General features: G+C 38.1%; 1 protein-coding gene across 1 annotated transcript in view; it reads left to right on the forward strand.

The window, feature by feature from the left end:
* Positions 1-22,009, forward strand: part of LOC131560121 (BMP/retinoic acid-inducible neural-specific protein 3) — a 199,023-nt gene that overhangs the window by 136,485 nt on the left and 40,529 nt on the right. Inside the window, exon 6 of the mRNA XM_058808788.1 lies at positions 2,242-2,478. Within this exon, the coding sequence (XP_058664771.1) occupies positions 2,242-2,478 (237 nt within the window). The remainder of the gene's footprint in view (positions 1-2,241; positions 2,479-22,009) is intronic.

The raw sequence follows: 22,009 nt of genomic DNA on the forward strand, positions 1-22,009 counted from the left end.
CCAAAGTGAAGGAAATGTCAGTACCTCGTGGTGCCTTTGAAATGGAAACAATTTCTACACCCATCAGAAAATAATTTGAATAGCCCTGTTAACATTTTGCATCCCTGTTTAGCATCCACTGGCACATCTCTTTAATAGCCTGAATTCCCAGAGATTCCACCAAGCTGGGGGTGACATTTGGTGTGCTCAGCCTGCTTTGCACATGCTGAGCAGTAGCTGATACCCCCTGCACTTGTTGCACCAAAATTGATGGAGTCACTAGAGAAACAGGATATACATTTTCAAATACTCTAAATCAGGAGGAGTCAAAGGGCTCCTCCTCTTGGGAATTAAAATTAAAAAAAAAAACCAACTTGGAGGGTTAAAATCTCACTCATTAGGAAAATAGTACTAATTGTGTATAAATAAAAATGAAAAATACACAGAAGCAGAAAGAGGAAGCAAAAGGAAGAAGAGAGTCTTCATTTCTAAATAATATTCTTTTTTTCAAAATTCCAGCAGAAGCATTTCCTGGCCTGCATATTAAGACATAAGAATTTTTGAAAAATCCCCCTTTATGGTATTAGACCATTAATAATTTTTATTTTCAGTAACAAAAATAAAGCATGAGCAAATTATGACTATGAAAACACCCACTGAATTCTCTTTAATGTGTGTGTTTGTGCACACCTCTGACTCTATGCCATGAGAGAGCCATACAATTCTTAATTTGCAGTTGAAAGTAGATATACAACTGTTTCCAAGATTTAAAGTTTTCTATATGAATTTGTAATCACTCAAACAGTGTGAGGTGGTTGGTGATATTAAGAACAGCTCTCAGGGGTGATGATCCCTGTGGTCCCTTCAGTCTCAGGATAGTCCATGATTCTATGACTCTTCCTTAAAATATCCGTATGTGTTTTCTCCCTTTCCTTTCTTTCCAGAATCAGTTAAATCAATTAAAAAATAAAATTATTTCCCAGAGAGAATTTTTTTTTTACAAAAACTTGTCATTTCCACTGGGATGCCATGAATATTTCCAGAAAACATAATTTTTTATGGTTTCCATCATATTCATGATGTTTTTCTGTTAAAATCTGGAAAATAATCTTTGCATCTCTCAGACTGTGGAGAAATGTATCATCAGAACTGTGTAAACTCTTTAATGGAAGAATTGAGCTGGGCTTTTTATTCCTTTCACATCCTCTATGGTTGAAAAAAAGAATGGTTTTTCACAAGAGAGTAGCAGAGTTTTCCAAATTTTGACAGGAGACAGAAGGAAGCACAGCCAGACCAGGTTTCAGCAATTGAAAAGGTTCTGAAATTCCTGTTATAGCTGTAGTTTTGTATATACTTAAAAAGAAGGAATAAATCTCTGTGAAATCATCCAAGTGCCTGTGGAGAAAAAACTTATATCACCAAATACCAAAATCATATGATGAGAAATTACTTGGAACACATATTGCAGGAGTTTTTTGAGGCCCCGCAGGAGCTGGACTTTGCACCCTTTCCATGCTAAAACTGAAGTAGATTTAAGAATGAATTTTCTTACTCAAGGTTTTGCAGCCCTACCCTTCACATCCAATTGACTGTCCCACAGCAGTTTGCTACCAATGCTAGAAAAGTAATCAGCCAAACTTTATTTTTCAAAGATTTCAACCAACGCAATTTTGCCCTTCCTTCTTAGTTTACCCCTCCAGAATCACAGGAGATAATGAGTTGTTTAGACAAGCTACATCTTGTGCCAAAAGAAGCATGGAAAACAAGCCCAATTTTGGATGGAAATGTTTACACCTCTTTTCCTGATTATGCTGTCTCTTCACTCTGTCTCTCAGGGCTGCTTTCCCTTCATCAGCATTTTCAGAATCTGCATTATTGCTGGCACCAGGATTATAATTCAGTTGTGTGATTTCCTGCTGCAAGGCTCTGGCTGCTATTCACTCAGCAAGGAGAAGCTGATGTTACCCAATCCCCCTAGGAAAATTAAAACAATAAACTCTCTCTCAGAGGAATACAGGTTACTCATTAGTGGATGGATATTCCATGCTGAGAGGGAAATGTGAGGAATATGTCTGAAAATAATTTTTAAGAAAGGAAATACATGACATGGTATAAGTGCTGGACAGATGTACAAATCCTCCTAAAAACTCCATATATTTTTGGTTTTCATAACTCTTTGTTTGTTTGCTGTGTGAGCTGGTGAAGCTGCTCAGCTCCAGAACTTTATATTTAACACCAAAATATTTCCTCCATTTCCTACAGGTCTTCAGGTCATCCTTCCTGAGTACCTGCAGGAGCACTTTGTGCAGGCTGCTCTGAGCTACATTGCCTGCAATTCAGAGGGGGAGTTCATCTGCAAGGACAATGACTGCTGGTGCCAGTGTGGCCCCAAATTCCCCGAGTGCAACTGTCCCTACATGGACATTCAAGCCATGGAAGAGAACCTGCTCCGCATAAGTGAGACCTGGAATGCATACAACAGTGAATTTGAAGAATCTGGTGAGGTTTTTTTTTTAAATTTATTTTCCCCCCCTCTTTGGCTGTATCCCATAGATTGGTTTATGTTCCAACTGGCCCCAGCCACGCTCTTACAACTTTTTCATGCCATGTTGTCACAGTCATATTTTCTGAAAAATCCTCTTTGCCCAGGATTCTCCTCCTGGGGAGCAGACAAGCCTCAGAGAAAAAGGAAAACAATATTATCCCGTTTCCTTCTCCCTGTTTTGCTGCTTTGGAATATGATTTGGAGATTGTTTATCCAACATGTGAATTGTATTGATTTAACCACCTGTTGGATAAACAATCTCCAAATCACATTCCAAAGCAGCAAAACAGGGAGAAGGAAACGGGATAATATTGTTTTCCTTTTTCTCTGAGGCTTGTCTGCTCCCCAGGAGGAGAATCCTGGGCAAAGAGGATTTTTCAGAAAATATGATGGTGTGACACCACATTAGTTTTTCTTTAATCTATCAAGGTTTGTTTCATGTCAGAACCCTAATTACTAAAAATTTTAGACTTTCTATACTGACAAAAAATAACTCCCAAGAAAACACTACATTTAACTTGAGGCCACAAAGAAAACTTCCAAAGTTAAATAATAGAACTAAAATCTTAAGTATATAGTTTAAATAGAAGTATATTATATCACATAGTAAAATACCTTGAAGTTTTAGAATATAGTAATATATATAAAAATTTTTAAAATTTTTAGAATGTTTAGAATTTTTAAAGCAGTAACTAGTCCTTTTTCTTCATCTTCTTCATGAATTTACGTAGTATTGTATAATTAAATAAAAAAATCCACATTACAAACCATGAGTAATTAGTTACTGAGTTAAAAGTAAAAATAATTTAATTTCTTAAAAACAGTTTATCCTTAAAAATTTTTCTCCATTTATACAAAGAAAAATACAACTCCATTTTTAGTTTATTAAAATAAAATACTATACAACTCACAGCTTGTGAGTTCTATATAAACAGTTACAATAAATATATTATAATAATATAATAACTGTAACTATAATATAAATAAAATCTAATAAATATCTAAATCCAAACCAAAAATACCATCTCATTAATTTAATCCCAGCCTTAACAAAAAAAAAAAAAAACAAAAAATCCACAGTTTCATGCATCATTTCATCTGTCCTGATCATCAGAATTTCCTGTCCCACAGAGAATGGGAGCTACAGGTAAAATCAGCTTCTGAACAACTGTTTTCACAAGTCACTTGTTCAGTGCTATCACAAACAGCTGTCTGGCCAGATGGTGGGAAAAGTAAGGAGAGCTCAGCAGACCTGGGAAAAATTGTTGAGAAAAAAAAAAGAATTGAGGGAGATAGGAAAAGTCAGAAAGAATACAAAAATCACAGGTTGCAACGAGTTGTGTTGGAGGAGGAGAACAAAACAGTAGAAGAGAAAAGGAGGAAAACCATACAGTGGTTAAGGGAAGGGCAGAATAAATATCAGTAAAACAGTGTCGATGAACAGTACTTTATAGACATCCATTTTTATATTTCTTGTTTTATTGTTAAAGACTGATTCCTCAGCTCAAGAGAGCTGGTAATTTCAAGAGACCCTGTATCAGTTAAATGCCATTTGTTGCAATTTTTAACCTGATGCTGTTTTTTAGCTGAGTCTGTTTAGAAGATCTGAAGCCCTTTTTCTATCCCCATTCTCACATTTAGCAGGAGGACATCAGAATTTACAATATTTCTCCTTGGAGGGCCACAGACATCTCTGACTGTAAAAGCAGGAATAAATGTGTTGGTTTTGTGTACATTTGGGTGCATTTTCCCAATGACTATTTGGACACTTTTAATTATTTTTGGAGCCATGCTATCTTTTACTACTTTGCAAACTAGGGCAAATATGTTGACTTTTCAGAATGGCACATATTTGCAATATTTTGTCTTATCTGAATGGGCTGTGACATTGTTCAGTGCCTGAAAAATGTCCTTTGCAGGATCCTACTTAACAGCAGTTTTACTCAAGCTGGAAGAACACATACATCTGTGGAGGGTTCTTACGGCGAGCTGTATAATGGACATCAAGTTAATTATGAGTTTGAATCATTGTCAGCTACATTTCTAGTCCTATGCTCAGGTCTGTGACACGAATGTCAGGGGAAAATTGGTAAGAGTTAAATTCTGGGCTTTTAAAAGACTCTTTAGCTCTGCTGGGTGAATCACTAAAATGCCAACTTGACATATATCTGTCAATTTGGTAATTGCTAGTAGGTGTGGTTACTAAGAAGTGTGAAATTTAGGTTATTAACATCATTAAGACATATGCCACACTCCCCTCTTTAGCCCTTGAAATATTTAAATAATTTAAAATCTAATAAATATACCAAGCATGACTTCCACAACTCAGAGGTAACTTCTAATATTTCTGCTTTTGTCTCATAAAGTGTTTTGCATAAAGATGGTCATAGGAAGATGAGATAGGTAACCTTGTATGGGTCTGAACTTGGAAAAAAGCTGGCATGGGAATTTTTGATTGATAACTTAGTCATTGAGCAGCCAACCTCATATAAATCACATATTAGCACTGAGCAGCTCTTCCAGTGCTGTCACACATGATCTGTAAGCATTTCCAGCCACACTGATCTATATATATGTATATATATACATGTAGATATACAGATATATAGATATTTATAACCATTAAGACATATTCTGAAACATTTGGAGCTTGAGCAATATTTCCATAATGAAAAATTATGAACAAATATCAGTGTGATCTGATCCATGTTAGCAGCACGTTCTGGCAACAAAAGTGACCTTTATTAAGGAACACTAGAAAACTGCTAAGTCTTTTTCTAAATCAGTGGAAATCAGCTTCTTAGATAACAGTATGTTGCTTTATTCTAATCTATTTATAATAAAAAATAAATTCACTAGAAAGGAGGCCAGATTATGTAGTAATTTCAGTCTGAGCAGCCAGGGACAAAATAATCCAGAGCAGTCACTGCTGGCCCATATAATCTACTATTAATGGCAGAGGAATTAATGAACTCATTAATTCCCTTCTATGACACTGTGAATTCCAGAGTCAACTAAAGGCAAATACAAGAGAATTAATTTTTTACCTTTTCTGCTTCCAAACCCTTTCTTAGTTTAGATGTTACAAATCAGTCTTCTGACTCCAGAAACAAATCTTGTCCCCTTATACTGACATGTAAAACTTACTGGGGTCATTTGAGGCCATTCACTGTGGGCAGGATTTAGTTTAAAGAGGAAGTAAATATTCTATTTAAGAGGGTTTGTTTATTCTCTGTGTTATCTCTCCTCCTGTCTGTTCAAGATAAAACAACTGAGGAAAGATTTTTTTTTGAAGAAAGGATGAGAGGGCTGGGGTTGTTCAGCCTGGAGAAGAGAAGGCTCAGGGACAATGTATTAAATACCTGAAGGGAGGGTGCCAAGAGAACAGAGCAAAGCTCTTCATTGGCACCCAGTGACAGGAGAAGGGGAAATGGGAACAAACTGGAAGACAGGAGGTTCCCTCTGGTCACCAGGAAAGAGTTTTTCACTGAGGGTGACCCAGTGCTGGCACAGGGAAGTTGTGGAGCCTCCTCTCCTGGAGTTCTCCAAAGCTTGACTGGCCATGGTCCTGGGCAGCTGGGTCTAGGTGGCCCTGCCTCAGCAGGAGTTTGGACCAGGGTTTCTTCCCCATCTCAGCCATTCTTTGATCAAAGATTTGTGGAAATCTTCCTGATTTCCACACAGGAAGACTCTGGTCTGCACTCTGGGCCTGCTGGTAGTGACAATTCTCTTGAGCCCCTCTGGCTGTTGCAGGTTACATGACCAAACACATCCCAGCTCAGAATGTGCTCTTTATCCTTATGTGCAGACTGCATTTTGCTCAGGCTCTTCTGGCACTTTTTAACTACTCAAATCCCATTTTGGAAGATGTGCAGCAATATGTTATTTATCTCTCAGTAAATTTGGCTGCCTTTTTCATTTCTCTAGCTGCCCTCCAGCAATAAATATTTGATCACTATTAGCTCAATGAGCTTTGTATAACCTCTTAGTGTCAGGTTATGTACCAAGATCTTAAAAAAATTACAAGACCTTCCTTCAAATTGTTTACTCTGAACCATCTGCTTATCCTTTATCAGATCTTGTGGCCTCCAGACTCTACTACTACCCAAGAAAATGAGCAGCTGTTTCCTTATCAAAAATCCGTACGAAAGCTGTTCAACCTTTATTAACAAATTTCATTAACTTCTTGAGGAGTTTGGCTGAATTACTGTGTAGGCAAAGTGCTCCCTGAGACCATCATTCCAAGAAGCTGTGTTCTTACTACTAACACTGAAAATATCTAATGGAACCAAGCAGGGCTCCATTTTCCTTTCCTGATATGCATGGAAGTAGCCTTTGTAGCCTGAAAGGACAACTAAAACCAACAAACAAACTCGTGATGCAGTTTGACCTGCTGCTTTCACAGGTCACTCAGTTTCCCTGAGATTCCAGGCTGTGGAGTCCACCCATGTTAGATTAAAGCTGTGCAACCTTCTCGAGTGTCCCTGAAGCCTTCCTAACCTTTTCAGTGTTCAATTGTTCTTTAATATTGCAAATTTTCTTGTTCCCCTTCTGCCCCAATACAGGAGCACCTTCTTGTCCAGGTGTTTCTCCTACCTTGCCTCAGTGAACTCCACCTTTCTATTGCAGAAAAAAGGTTTGACCTAGAGCACTTGGATGTCTTTTGTTTCCCCCAATAAAGAGTGTCAAATATTCCTTGAAAATATTCTCACATTTTGGAAGTAGGTGGGACTTCCACAGCTTATGGTTGGAGCAGTGCTGAAGATGGTGCAGATAAATAATTTGCTGTGTTACACATTTGGGAAGATTTTGAGAGTGATAAAAAGTTAATATACAAAGAAACTAATTCTGACATAAAACACTGAATGGCAATTTAGCATGTTCCAGAGATCATGATCTGCTCTAAAATATAGTAAAGTCAAGAAGACCCCCAAAACCATCCACAAGCTCTGCTCTAAAATATAGTAAAGTCAAGAAGACCCCCAAAACCATCCACAAGCTCTGGATTCTGACAACCAGTATAAGAACATGATCACACTATGCCTGTGCCATTATTTTGGTGTGGTTGGCTGCTGAGTATTTTTGGAAACCTGAACACTCCATTTAAACAATTTAAATGACAGCAATTTTCTTTTAAGGTGATCTGGTTGTTGACATTGAAAAAAAATGTAGCAGTTCCTGCAGTGTAATTTCATCTTTCAGAATTAAAAAGGCTATCAAAATAAATAAGGACATCACTGAAAATGTTGCTCAAAAAATAGAAAATGGCAAAATTGCGTTTTCATAATTTCTCTTTTATATCACTAGCATTTATGAGACCTCCTGGAAATATGAAAGTAAAATCTTCCATCAAGCATTTCTTTTCACATATCTGACATGCAATGGCAGCTTGTTGCCTTCTCTCTGCATATTTCACAATATGCTGAGCATTGGATTTTTTCCTCCTTGAAGGCAACAAAATTCCTTTTGGAATATATCCTTGGAAAGCATGAGATCAGGAGATGTATAATAAATATTATGATACATAAACTCAAAGTAGCTTTGAAACAACAAACTCATTCTGTTAAACATTTAGTTTAAATACCAGCTAAGATGGAAGGAAAGAGCACACCCACCACAAACTGGACAGAAATTTGCCTGTCACAGCTGGGCTCAAGGGTGATTCAGTGAAGCACTGAAATATGTGCTTGTATGAATCATTTGAAGTGTTTGAGGAAGTGAAAATAACATTTTTTAAACAATTTGTAGTCCATTAAGTTCAGGGATTTGACTTGAATGTCCAGTAGAAGCTTTAGAGAAGCAGAGCCAGAGCCATGGAGGCCCCTGAAGGGTTTGACCACAGAACACAAACAGACACGATGGACACAGACAGAATTAATCAGAAGTCACCTTGCAAATATTTTGAAGTGCATCCATCCACAGCTTTAAATGACAAACAACTTCTCAAAATGTCGAGTTTGATTTTTTTTCGGTCACTTCTGTATCTGCTTTACAGAGATAATTCAAAAGGTAAATTTCAGTATCACAGAAAGTGCGAGTCATGAAAGTGCAGCCAAAGTAAATTGATATTAACTTTCACATGAATATTTGCTGAAACTATTTTTCATTGTCCATCCATCCACCATCAGTGCTTTGATTGCAAAGTACTAACAGAAATGAATTGCTGGTGCAAGCTATTCTTAAATCCCTGGCTTCATTGGATTTGGATTTCATGTCTAAGGCATTCCATAATTCCTTAATAACTCTGGGATGTCTTGATATTGAGCATTGGTTACCCTTTACATGTACAGACTTAAAATCATCTGAAAAAATGCACAGTTTAGAAAGGTTCACCTGAAAATGAGGTCTGAACCTCAGTTAATACATAGCACTGCATAGATGTTAACAAAGTTTTTTTGTTTGCTCAGCAGAGATTGCTTTGGAGACTTTGGAGTCCTGTTCCTCAGTTCAATTATATTTTTCCCTTTCTTTACAGTGATTGAAATAATGATGTTCCCAAAATCCCTTGTATAAAAGAATTGGATTTAAAGGGTTGGAGAAAGTGGATTCTAATAGAGGAGATGATAAGCTTATTACTGAATTAAAAATCAGTAATACTGAAGGTGGGGAAGTCCAACCATTTCATTATTTTTTGGGAGGTAGCATTTGCATCCTATATAATTACTTTTATGCAAAACCTACAGAAAGTAATAGGAAAGATCATCTCCAGGATTCCATAATCTGCAGTGAGATTTAGAGAATTATCCGTTTAATAGTGCCAGGTATTTATATCTCCATTTTCAAAAGTGCAAAACGTGGAAAATCACCGTATTTTGCTGATACACTTTCCTTACTCTCACTTCTCCTTCAGCTCATATTTTCCAAAATGAAGTAAGCCTATGCTGAAAAATACCAATTTGGGAATAAGAAAGGCTCTTTCCACTCTTTCCATCAAATCTGTGGAGCTGGTTTAGGACAGCCAAGCACAACAGAAGATAGACCAACCTTTGGTGGTCACACCCTGTCTGTATAAAACAGGACCCTGCCTCACTCCTGGCTTCAAAACTCTTCCACTATTTCTTGAGGAGTGTTCTCACACTCTCCCTGTTTTCACACTGAAAGTTGCTTCCAACTGCCAGGCTGCAAACTGTTGTAAAATACAGCAAAATCAAAGCTGAAAATGAACATTGCAGGTGCTCAGGGGTGTTAGTGTTATATTTTCTGAAAAATCCTTTTTGCTAGGATTTTTTCTTTTGGGAAGCTAAGAAGCCTCAGAGAACTATCTGATTGCTTCTCTTGTGTTTTGTTGCTTTGGAATGTGGTTGGAGATTGTTTATTCAACAAGTAGGTGTTTAATTAGTTTCATGTGAATTGTTTTTACTTAATAAGCGATTACTATCTAGTTGTGCAGAGACTGGAAGCAGTCATGAGAGTTTTTAGTGAGTATCTTGTTAAACCTTCTGTAAGTATCTTTTCTCTATTCTTTAGTATAGTTTAGTATAGCATTCTTTAATATAATATAGTATCATAAAATAATAAATTAACCTTCTAAAAACATAGTCAGATTCTCAATTCTTCCTTCCTCCTTAGGACCCCAAAATATCGCACAGGGGAGAATTCCTTACACTCCCTGTCAGCTTCAGGTGTTTGTTACAGATGGACAGCACTGCCTTTGTGATTGCTGAGGCTGTAAAGAAGCCGCAAAATAGAATTCAGATGTTGTCTCAACATCAGAGACAGTCCAACAGTCAATCAATACACCCAGCTATAGCAAGTGATCATATTTGATCTCAAAATCTACACAAATCTCTCAGTACTTCTTAGAAAAGAGAATTATAGTCCTAATTCTTGCATGTAGATGCCCTAAGATGCTGAGCACATAGCAATAAAGAGTGATACATCTGTTGAGTTATTTTTTTCATCCATTTTTTTGTAGCAATCAAAAAATAACAGATATGGCTGGACTTACTTAATTTGCTAAAAATATATTGATGCTTTGAGAAAGCAAGTGCAAAGCCAGGCAGTTAAACAAAATACAAAGTTATATCTTTAACTTAGATTTGAATAGACTAAATTTCAAGCTAGAAAAAAAGTCATGTAAATAAATTTGAATAGATTGTCCAGCGCTGAAGGCAGAAACCTTCTGTGATGCACAGAATACATTATGAGGCAGCCGAAGACAAATTCAAATCTTCAAGATCAAATGTGAACCGCAACATAAAGGCACAGGGGGCAAGAAGTCTGCATCATTAGATAAGTAGTAGCTTTTTCACCATTTCATACACCATTGTTCTGCAATCATCTTAATTATGGATTATATTAATATTTCCTGGCAGTGCATTAAGGCATACAACCAGTGGAACAGTCTTTCTCCTCCTCTCCATCAGACAAGCATTTTAAACTATTGCTGTCATATTCTTCCTGATGGACAACTCCAGAAAAGCTGCAGCAAATCTGCATTCAGCCTGTGAAATTTAATCTTTAAAATCCCTCTATCTAGTCAGAAAAATCAAGTGTAATTTTGTTTGCCACCTCAATAAGGTGCAGATTTTTGCTACTCCTGTGGCACAAATCCTTTCTTAAAACTGTTTAGCAGAAGAGGACACCGTGGGATTCCTTTTTATTGCCTCTCTCTGCATCCAAATCAAAGTCACCTGGCTGACAAGTAAAAAAGGTAATTCTTCCCAGCACCAAGCTTGTGGATTGATATCATGGAGACACTGACCTGGGTCCCAACCTTCTTCTTTCTTACCAGCAGTGATAATGACAACCCTAACAGCTAAAAAATGCCCTCAATAACTCCTGTGTAAAATACAGCAATGGTGTCTTAAAAAATTTCATTTAATCTCGAGCTAAAAATTATCTTGGAATATATAGTGTTTGTTATGGTTCTTCTACTATAGGAGGAGAGAAAACAACCACACCCTGCCCCCCCTAAAAAAAGCCCAGAAAAGCTCCCCCCAAAAAAGGCCAACAAAAATCCCTCAAAGAGAAACTACATTCTAAGACAGACATTTTAAAACATGTACCAAATGTCTCATTTATACCTGCTTCAAATTACTAAAAGGAAAGTAAAAGGGCAGAAGGTAACTGCAGGCATAATTTGGAAATGTCAGTTTAAACAGAGATGTTGTGTTGTACACTCTGATCAGAAGAAACTCATTGCATTTATAATGGAAAAAAAGATGCCCAGACTGATTTTCAGGCTCAGTGTTGAGATTTCAAATCCTAAATAATGTCACAAGATGACAAGGTTTCACAGACAGACTGTAAATTCACTCCATCATTTGCAGCGAAGGCAGTTTGCACTGGAAGTCCCCTCTTAGTCCAGTGACATATTCTTGCTTTTCCAGCTGCAGTGATTCAATTAAAATTCAGGTAAAATGAGACTAAAAATGAAACCTGGAATTCAAACGGAATGCTGGAGGATTTCTTCAATTTATGGACACCACAAATGTAAGCTTGCTGTCTGAAGAGCTTTGTTTTGGTGAGTTTGGGGCAAGGCTCCTTGCACGGAGCCCATCGCAGATGTGCCTGGGTCACTGTGCACAGTCTGTCTCTCTCTGCTGACCAGGACAGAGCCATTGCCATGCAAAGTGAGTCCCATTTGAAATCTTAATTGAAAGACTCCTTGTGAACAGTCTGAACTGACTCACTGGCAGCTGAAGGTGCTTTTTAATCACTGAGAATAAAGACTTCAATCAATATGGTTCAAACTATTTGCCCCTGAGCAGTGGAGCGGTGGTTTGCTTTCAAGCACTGCTTACAGCCTCAGGCTCAGGGCCAGGAAAACTTAGCCCCCTGAGTTCTTAATACAATTATTGTTTTCTCCATTATCTTGCAGGGGTGTTAATTTGCCTCCCAGTAATTAACTTCTCTCTGTGGTTGTCAGGAAGTTTAATCAATAACATGAGCAGATACACCAAGCTGCCGTTCCTTCTGTGACCAATGCTCCCCTCCCAGATCTTCCTGCCTGTGGAGGTGTCTCTGTTTTAATAAAATGAACAGGTGGGATGTGCATAATGTCTTTGGAGGGTCAGTCTCTAAATTGTTCCTGTTCTACTTCAGAAATGATGGTACAGCTGCCCCTGTTCCAAAACTAAAAGCATTATCCAACTTCTGCTGCACCTGGCAAATCAACTTTATAAAGTTTCACGTGGCACCGCATTCTGAGATGCTTCAAACACTGTGATGACATTGTAATAAGAGGAGGAGCAGAAGGCTTGATCTAATATAATTCTACTTATGTCCACCATGTGCAGGACATAATGTAATTCCCTTCAAAGCTAGTGACAAAATCCCCTCGTTCTTGGTGGAATTCCAATCTGCCTTGGCAGCTTTGGGCTTGCTTTATTAAGAGTGATGTCACTCTGTGGCCTCTCTTTTGTTCTAGGGCAGTGTTGTCTGTTCTGATTCATAGCTTCTTAAATCTTCTCCTGGAACAGCTTAACACTGCTTATTTACTTCACTGTGTTTTCCAAGAACATTTTTCAGTGTCACTCATTCTCTTCCCTCCTTTATCCTCCTGTGAATCATTACATGTTTATTTACCCTACCCAGTTTTCAAACTCTAGGAGTTTCCAGCATGTTCAACTGAGGTAAATTTTGGACTGACAGAGGTTATGTCTATATCTGCCCATAAGGAATATGTCTTATGCATTAAATGAATTTATAGCTCTGTAGAAAGATAATAAAGGGCTTTGGGACATCCATGTTGCAGGAGTACTTCTAAGTCATATTGAAGTCATAAAAATATTTACCAAAAAAAATCCAAAATAACCTGTAGATAAATTTTTGAGACATTTTCCTAGAAAGCTTACTGTGACTTCCCTTTGGAAAGGGAAGCATCCCTTTGAAGGGCAGGGATAGAAACATTTTAAGGACTAATGAACCAAAATCAAACCTGACAGGCTGAAGGGAATGCCCTTCAAATGCTGGGACTTTCAGAGACAGCTGTGGAGTCTGGCTTTTTTGGTTTCAGGAAAGGGAACTTGCTGCCAAAGTCACATTTAGATTGCAATAAGAAACGTGTTGCTTCATTGTAGGAAATGTGAGCCCTTCCAGGCAAGGTTATCTCCTGCCCAGCAGAACTTCTGAATTAATCTACAATTTGTAGCATGATATTCTGGTTCCACTATTGATTTGGACTGAAATTATTTCATCTTTATGTGACACCAGGAGACTTTCCAGGCTTGTGAGAGGAGGATTTTTGTTTTTATGTTTCTATGACAGGCTGACATTATTAGCATTAACTCCACATCATACATATATGTTGTATGTTATATGAGTCTGATGTATTCTGTGATTCTATGGTAGATGTTAGATATGTGTATAACTATACAAACACATGAGTATATACATATAGATATGTATTATCTAACATCTATCATAGAACCACAGAATCATTAAGGTTGGAAAAGACCTTTAATATGATCAAGTCCAACCAACAACCAGCACCACCACCCTATTGTCCAAATATTTTTAAAACACCTCCAGGACTGGTAAGTCCACCACTGCTCTGGACACCCTTTTCCATACTTGACAACCCTTTCCATGAAGAAATTTTCCTTAATATCCAATCTAAAGCTTCCCTGAGGCTATTTCCTCTCATCACTTCTAACATTTACATGAGATTCCTCAGTTATGTGTATAAAGGACTGACCAGAGGATCTCTGTTCCTCACCAATTCCACTTTCACACTGACACTTATCCCTGTTTATTCTTTCTTGCAGAGCACAGGGATGAGAGGAGCTGTCCTTGCAGCTTTCCTCACTTCAAAACGAAATCAACCAAACCACTCCCCCCATCCCTCCAAATCCACCCCATTGCCAGAATCATCCAAATTTGTTTTCCTGAGGTTTCTGCAGCAGCTGGATTGTTCCACTTCAAATAGTCTGTCCAAAAGGAAGTGTGATCATCTTTTCCTCCTTGAAAAACAGACACCATGTCTTGCAGAAAACACATATTTCCTCCCTTCCCTTTGTCCTTCAGAAAGTTTAAAGGAGAAATCTTTTGCTTTATAGAAGGAACTATTTTAATTATCAGGAGAGCTGGCTAATTTAGCCTAAATTGGAGGGAGAAGGGGAAGGAAAATTCAGATTTACTGTCTCTTCTCTGAAGAAATAAGGTTGTTTCCAGCTGCAGTCTTCTGCTTCTTTGAATTGGATTATTTTCAAACATATATTTCTTGGAACACAGCTGCTACTTCTTTGACAAATTGAGTAATGCATCACAAAGAACTAAAATTCATGGCAACATAAAAACAAATATATGTTCATTTTTAGCACTTTGTTTTCTCCAGGCTTCTGCATCATGGTGGGACATTTTTAAAAACATCTATCTTTTATAAATCTCTTTAATAACATCTACACAATATTGAGGCAGCGCTTTAATGAACAGCAATCACATCCAACCATTTGAAATGTGGGTCCCATGGTTTATATCCTCTCAGACTTCCAGATTTGTGCTTTCAGGTCCTGATTTACAGCTGACAATGGTATTTGACTCCCCATCATATTTAATGCCCTGATTAAAATAAAAAAAAATATTGTTATTGAATAGGATTGATAACATGGTGGTCACACTGGAGCAGCAACAGGTTTACACAAACAATGCAGTAAAATGTGAGATAAAATGGGAATTAGGAGATCTTTCCTTCCAGAACTCTCACCCCTTACACGAATTGCAGCTCTTACTGAGGACTCCAAGGAAGAGTTGTCTGGAGTTGTCTGGAGCAATAGGCCAAATTATTTTTATTATTTGTAATAAATGGCAACAATTAAATCTGGAGTCTGTTGTGCTGACTGCCCTATAAAGATATAATAAGAACCAGGCCTCTCTGAAGAGCTTGCAGTCTAAACAGAAAATGTTGAAGTGTAGCAGAGATTAATATTTGTATACAGGACTCTACAGGACAGCTACTTTGAATAAACCAGCCAGGAATAATTTTTCAGTAACTGCAAAATTATGGGGGCTTTTTGGTTTTTGGTTTTGGTTTTTTTGTTTTGCTTGGTTTTTGTTGGGGATTTTTGTTTATTTGTTTGCTTTTTGTTGGGTTTTTTGTTTGTTTTGATGTATATTTTTAAGAATGCAGTAAAGCACTTAACCTTCACTTTGAAATGTTTATTCATTTTAAAATTTTTTACTTCATAATTTTGATGTTATAATATGAAACTTGACAAAACAACAACCACTTGAAACTTGACATAACAACAACAACATGAAGTTGACATAACAACAAAAAATTTCTATTCCATCAAGGTCAAGGCGATTCAAAGGAAAGCAAAACAGGAAAACTTTGCAATATTCCTTTTACAGGATATCAGAGAAATTGGAGGCATTTGGAAAATTAAAAAAAAAAATTCTAAGGATTGAAAATAACTTTGGAATGCTAAAAATCCTTTCACCTTTCCTTTTCTTTGCACATTTCTACTCAAGAGCCCTCTTGGTGGTGACATGAGTAGCTTTAGCAGCTTTCCTTTGCTGTTGTGTATGATGAACTGGCAGTCTCCTTTCCAATTCCTAACATGGAAGAAAAACCAGCCAGTATTTATATTAAATAATAGTTTTGTTTACAGCACCAGCAGACAATCAGGCTTCCGGAGCTACTAGAGATATTTCCTAAGTTTTTTTTTTTTTTTTTTTTCCAAGGAGAGCTTCTGGTCTGAATATTCTTGTTGGTTCTGATTGTCACTGCTTTCCCTTATGCAATATTATCTGTTTATTTTGGCTTGCTGTTAGAAGGAACTGTGCCAAAGGAAGGCTGGAGTCCCATTAAAACCAGGTGTAGGCAAATGATTAGCAGAGACAAGGAGACAGGTAACTTTGAAGGAAAAAACATCACAGGAATGAACCAAAACTGCAGCTGAATTTTGTTTTTTAATTTAATGTAAAGTTTTCAGTTCCTTAAGTAGATTTTTGTCTGTTGGGAAGTAATCTGGAAAGGCACATGCTTCTGGAATATCATCTCATGGATTGGATGATGCTCAGAGAGGGAATGGTACAGCTGGGATCCATCAGGAGTCACACAGGGTTCAGCCTGTGAGGAAAAGGGAAGAATCCTATCTGAAAACTGGTGGCAAGTTCAATACAGACAGGGTCTGTCCCAGGACTTGCGCTCTTTGCTTTCTTCAGCAATGACTTGGAGAAAGTGCCTTCTCATCAGGTTTGCAGATGTTGCCAGTTTGAAGGAGTGAGACAGAAATCTTCAAGGTCAGGGCTGGACAAGCTGGGGACCAGGACAACAGGGACCTGGTGAAGTTCAACAAGAAAAAGAAAAATCCTGTTCTGGACAGGCAGAGCATCAGCTGGGGCAGGAAGATGCTAGAAGGTCCCTGGGGTAGAGGATGAAGTGATCTGACAAAACCAAGGCCACACTGTGGGTGCTACAAAGGAGGGACCTGGAGATCAAGGAGGGGATTGGCCACAGTGCTTTTAGGACCACATTCAGGAGCTGCATCCAGTTTGGGGCTCCACAGTACAGGAAAGACATCAGGAAGCTGGAGTGTGGTCAGGGGTGTCCTCAGGTGTGAACTGGAGAGGCTGCCCTGAGAGGAGAGGCCCCAGGAGGGGTTGGTCAGCCTTGGGCATGGAGACCTCAGAGAACTCAGAGCAGCCACCCTGTCTGCAGGGAGGGAAAGAGCCAGGCTGTGTAGGGAGAGACAACAGGCAGGGAAACAAGAGAGATTCACACTGGGGATGTGGAGAAATATGTTCCCTATAAGGGCACTTGAGCTTTGAATGCAGCAGATTCCAAATCCTGACTGGACCAAGCTCTGAGCAAGTTAATCTGATGTCAGAGTTGACATGCTTAAAGCACAAGAGCATCTCTCCTTGGACTACAGACTGCCCAAGGAAATAACAAGCCTGACTTAACACCTGATCCCAGAACTCTCTCTGGTTTAAGAAGGGAGCTGGATTCCAAAAGAAGCAGCGCTTTGTGCAGAGGAGTGATCATTTGCAATTCTCATCATGAGAGTGAGAAAAGAGGAAATGCAGGGGAGAATTTGCTTGAGCTAATTTTGAAGCTGTCTGGAGCACTCTGGCTTGGAGCAGCACATCAGTCCATATCATTGCTTGTTCAGACTCATCACACCCTCACATGTTAAAAACAACTTGGTTTCTGTTAGTTTGCCTCAATCCCACTGTAACATTTTGTCAGAGCCAAAGCAGAACAGTTTTTGCATGAGGTATTACTCACTTCTAGACTGTGATGGCAGAATTTTGATACCTCTAAAGCAAGTTAAAGAACTTGACTGAAAAAGAGGATGGGTGTACAAATGACTGATATAAAGATTTTTAAGGGAGAAAAACGTTTCCTTAGAGCTTCATTTAGAGAAATGACAAAACAGCCCATTACAATTCCTCTCTAATGGTAGATTTTGACATGATAATGTTAAAAAAGGGGTTTTCTCCTATTAACATATTTTTACTGAACTTTTTTAAATAAAAAAACCCTAAAACCCAAATTCTTATTAATATTAGAAGATACCTAGAGACTATATAAAATTGTGAATAGTATGTTTTAGTCAACAAAAGATTCTTACATTTTTTTCAGTTATTGTCAGGCTGCTTTTGCCCAGAAAACATAATTGCTTTTTTACAGTCTGAATAGTGTTGAAAAAATTAAAATTGATTCTGGGTAGATGATATAATCCACAATTAGACAGGATTATATATTTACTGAAGCACCATGCTTCAGTGTTCCAATTTCCAATGCTAAAAGTTTTGTTTCCATAAGATTATATTATTTAATTTGGGGTAAAATGGCTCATCAAAAAATATGGCATTAAATGATACCACAGAATAACACTTGATGCAATGTCATCTCTGCAGAAACTGTCATTTCTGGAGTCTGAGAGAAGGTGGCTGAAATTTCTTGTGGCCATGAAACAATTTTTCCTTAGCATATCACCAAATGCACATTCTTTTCAAACTGTGCTTTTTGTTGTCCAAAATTTTAAGTAGGTTTTCACCTCAATTATTGTCACGTGTGTGTTATCATTAATTTCAGCCATAATAAGAACCAGCAGGAAAAACAAACAAAAAAAACAAACAAAAAAACCAAACACTATTATCTTTCCTTTGATAGAAATCCATGTCAAATTTGAATTTTCCTATTTACTCAGGAGTTCTTGTGTTCCATGAGCACATCTCTGAGACTTCCCTAGACAGAAGCCATGGCTTAAATGAGCTGTTGTTTTATCCCCTGCTCCTGCTGCCCTGACTGCAGAGGTTCAGACTCTTCCCTGCCTTTGAGCAGAGCAAGTCTGGGCTGTGAGGAGGAAATTGCTCCAAGGTCCTTAGTCCTGAGCTAATCCCTGTTACTTTGACTGGGGAAACAGTGCAGATATGATTTAAAAGGAAATTTCAGGAATGACAGGTTCAAAGCTCAGTCCTGGACTTGCTCTGTTTGCTCTAAAGGAAATAGGAGACAAAAGTGCAGTGGTAAAATTTGGTGGGTTTGTATTTCCAGCATGACATTGCTGTCAGATGTCAGCCTGCAGCACCTTTAATCACCTGGTGTTCTGAATCCACTGACTTCCAAGGGTGCCTCCACAAGGGATCTTAGGAAACAAGCCAAACCAAGACATTTTGGCACCCCGGAGAAGCTCCACAAAGCACTCAAACAAACAAAAGCATAAGTGTGCTGTGTAGGTGGGACAGTCTTGTAGCAAAATACCAGGGAACATCAAAATATTCACAGGATATCAGGGCTCCTGCTCTCTTCCAACAGTGAGCAGGGGCTGGAATCTGAAATGCAAGGAACTCTCAGAACTTCTAAAAAGAAAGTTTAGAGTTTTAGCATTCAAGATATAGAAATAAAAGTAGTTACAGAGGTAAACAAGGAATTTAGAATGCAGTACTGTAGGTTTGTGTGTCATAATTATCTATGAAAGCTTGCACTGTAACATAAATACATAAGAGGAAATATTTCAAGATTAAGTCAAAATCATAAATATCTTTGTTAGCAGTGTTTTATTAGTCAACAAATCCTTAAAAAGTCTTGTAACTAGGAGTTTTGTGACCTTCTGAACCCTGCTATAATGATGTGAGCCAAACTTACCCTTCCTAATATTGTAGAAAATAAGAAAATAAACTGCATCATCAGAAACAACTCAGAAGCCCCATCACTAACTCATTCAAAACTCCTTCAGAAATAAAGCAGGCATAAAGCATGGCACCTTTTTCCCTTGCAGCAGAGCACCGTCAGGTCCTTGGGTGAGGTTTTCTGGATTTTTTTGGCCTTTGCCAGCTCTGTCTGCAGAGTTGTAACCACTGCACCCAGCACTGAGCCCTGCTCTGACACCAAACAACACTGAGGATCCAATTTACACCTCTGCCGCTCTAGGTATTTCTCACAGCCTAAATATGTCTGATATTCACCTGATTTCAGCAGGAATGTTTGCTCCCATTATGATATTTATCCTTTATTTTTTCCCACTGAAATATGGGATGCCATTTCTGTCTCCAGGCACTTGTGACACAAGGAAGATTTACTGGCAGAAAGGAGAAGTGAAAAGAGACACAACCAGCCAGCAAATGAACTTGCTTGACCCACCACTGCATATAATGTTTTACCTTTTTAACCTTATTTGCAATTAACGAAGGATATCTAAAATCACATTGCATGTGCTACCCACGTAAAAATAAAAAAGAAAATGCTGTAATCATATTTTATGTGTAATCAAGAATCATAGTCTGGTTTTTTGGGTTGTCCTGTGCAGGGCCAGAGGTTAGACTCAATGATCCATGTGGGTCCTTCCCAGCTCAGGATATTCCCTGCTTTTATGAATTAAAGTATCAATTTCTATGGCCCCTGGGACTGTAATACTGGCTGTTAATCCTCAGGAATGGCTGGCACTGTGTGTTGATTAGAGTGTAATAGTTTAATCATCTCTCAGTGTTAGGAGTTCATGTTGTAGTTTCACAGATCATGAAATGTGTCTGTTTAAGATATGGGCACATTATCTTCTTTTATTTTTTAATTTTTTCTTTTTTTTATGCAGCAGGCACTGTGTAACCATGCTCATTTTATCTCTGTCTCTCCTTCACCTGCATTATGGAGCTCATTAGCAGGATCAGACAGGGCACAAGGGTAGTCAAAGATGATGTTTATTACAGGGAGAAAAAAACCATTTTCTGATTGGAAATGCTGTTGCATTGCAAGTTGAGGAGTGTAAACCTTCCTTATCACTTCTAAACACTGCATGGAGCAGTTGTTAGCTGTAGAGATTAGTGCCATCGAGCAGAGGACAGCAAAGTGACAACATTCCTTAAATACATGGTTAGAGCAATGTGAGGGCTGAAAAGCATCCTCTGAGCCTGTTGTTTCCTGAGGGAGTTGCCTTTGTTTTGACTTCATGAAGCTCATTTTAAAGAGCTTTACCAGTGCCTCAGAGGAACAGAAAGGAAAAGAGACAATAGGAATTAAGCAGGTAATAAGGAATGTGGCTTTGGGATCTCATCCCCCCCAGAGGTGTCAGAGTATATATTTATATACATATAGCATATACATATATGTAAATGATATATTTATTTTTTATATTTATATACATATAGTATATATATAAATAAAAAATATATTTACAGTTCAGTTCTCTAAATCTGGTAGAATTTATCAGATTTTTACAAGCTGCAAAAGGACTTACTTTGTATCAGCTCAATAAACTCTCTTTCCTATTACTTAATTTTTTTTAAATGACCATTTTTAATATTTTTAAGTCTTCAGACTTGGAGGGCTTTACCAAGCCAATGGGCCAAGGCAGACACAACCTTCTGTCACACCTTCTGTGCAGACTTGGGAGGGGCTGAGAGCTGGGAAGGGCAGTGTGAGGATGTCACTGAGCCCAGGAAGGGACAAAACTCTCTGGCACTGTCTTTGAGCTCCAGTGAGTCAGGCATTCCTTTATTCTGGCCAGGATGTGCACTGGAAATCACTCCAACTATACATGTCCATTATGAGACTTTGGACATTCTATAAACTTGTAGAAAACAAAGAATTCTTTGGTTCTACACAATTATTTTCCTTAGTTAGTGTGTGATCTTCTATTGGATATTGATCCCTTTGCCTTTCATGCTTATTTGGTCCAGCTCTGTAGTTCCCTTATCATTCTTCTCTCAGAGGGGTTGTCTCCAACTTTGCCAGGCAGATTTTCATTAGTTTAAAGTCTGATTAATGTCTGATTACCTCCTCTGTATCTTCTAAATTCCCAACATATAAATTTTAAAATCCCACACCTCCAAAGGCCCTTTTTATTTGTTGAAACTTATCAGGCCCTGCCCAGCCTGACCCAAAACCTTGCTGGTTTAAAGATTAAACCAACAGCAGAGCCCAGCTCCCCTCCCCCTTGGCAAAGGGGAACAAATCCATTACTAAAGTAGCTTAAAAATAAAAAGAATGTTATGGCATTTCCAACAAGGAATTAGAGGTTGGCAAAGTTGGACCGGGCTCTGAGCAACCTAATCTAGAGAAGGTATCTGCTCATTGCAGTGGGGGTTGGACTA

Source organism: Ammospiza caudacuta, chromosome 7, assembly GCF_027887145.1.
Source record: "Ammospiza caudacuta isolate bAmmCau1 chromosome 7, bAmmCau1.pri, whole genome shotgun sequence".
In the NCBI taxonomy this organism is placed as follows: domain Eukaryota; kingdom Metazoa; phylum Chordata; class Aves; order Passeriformes; family Passerellidae; genus Ammospiza; species Ammospiza caudacuta.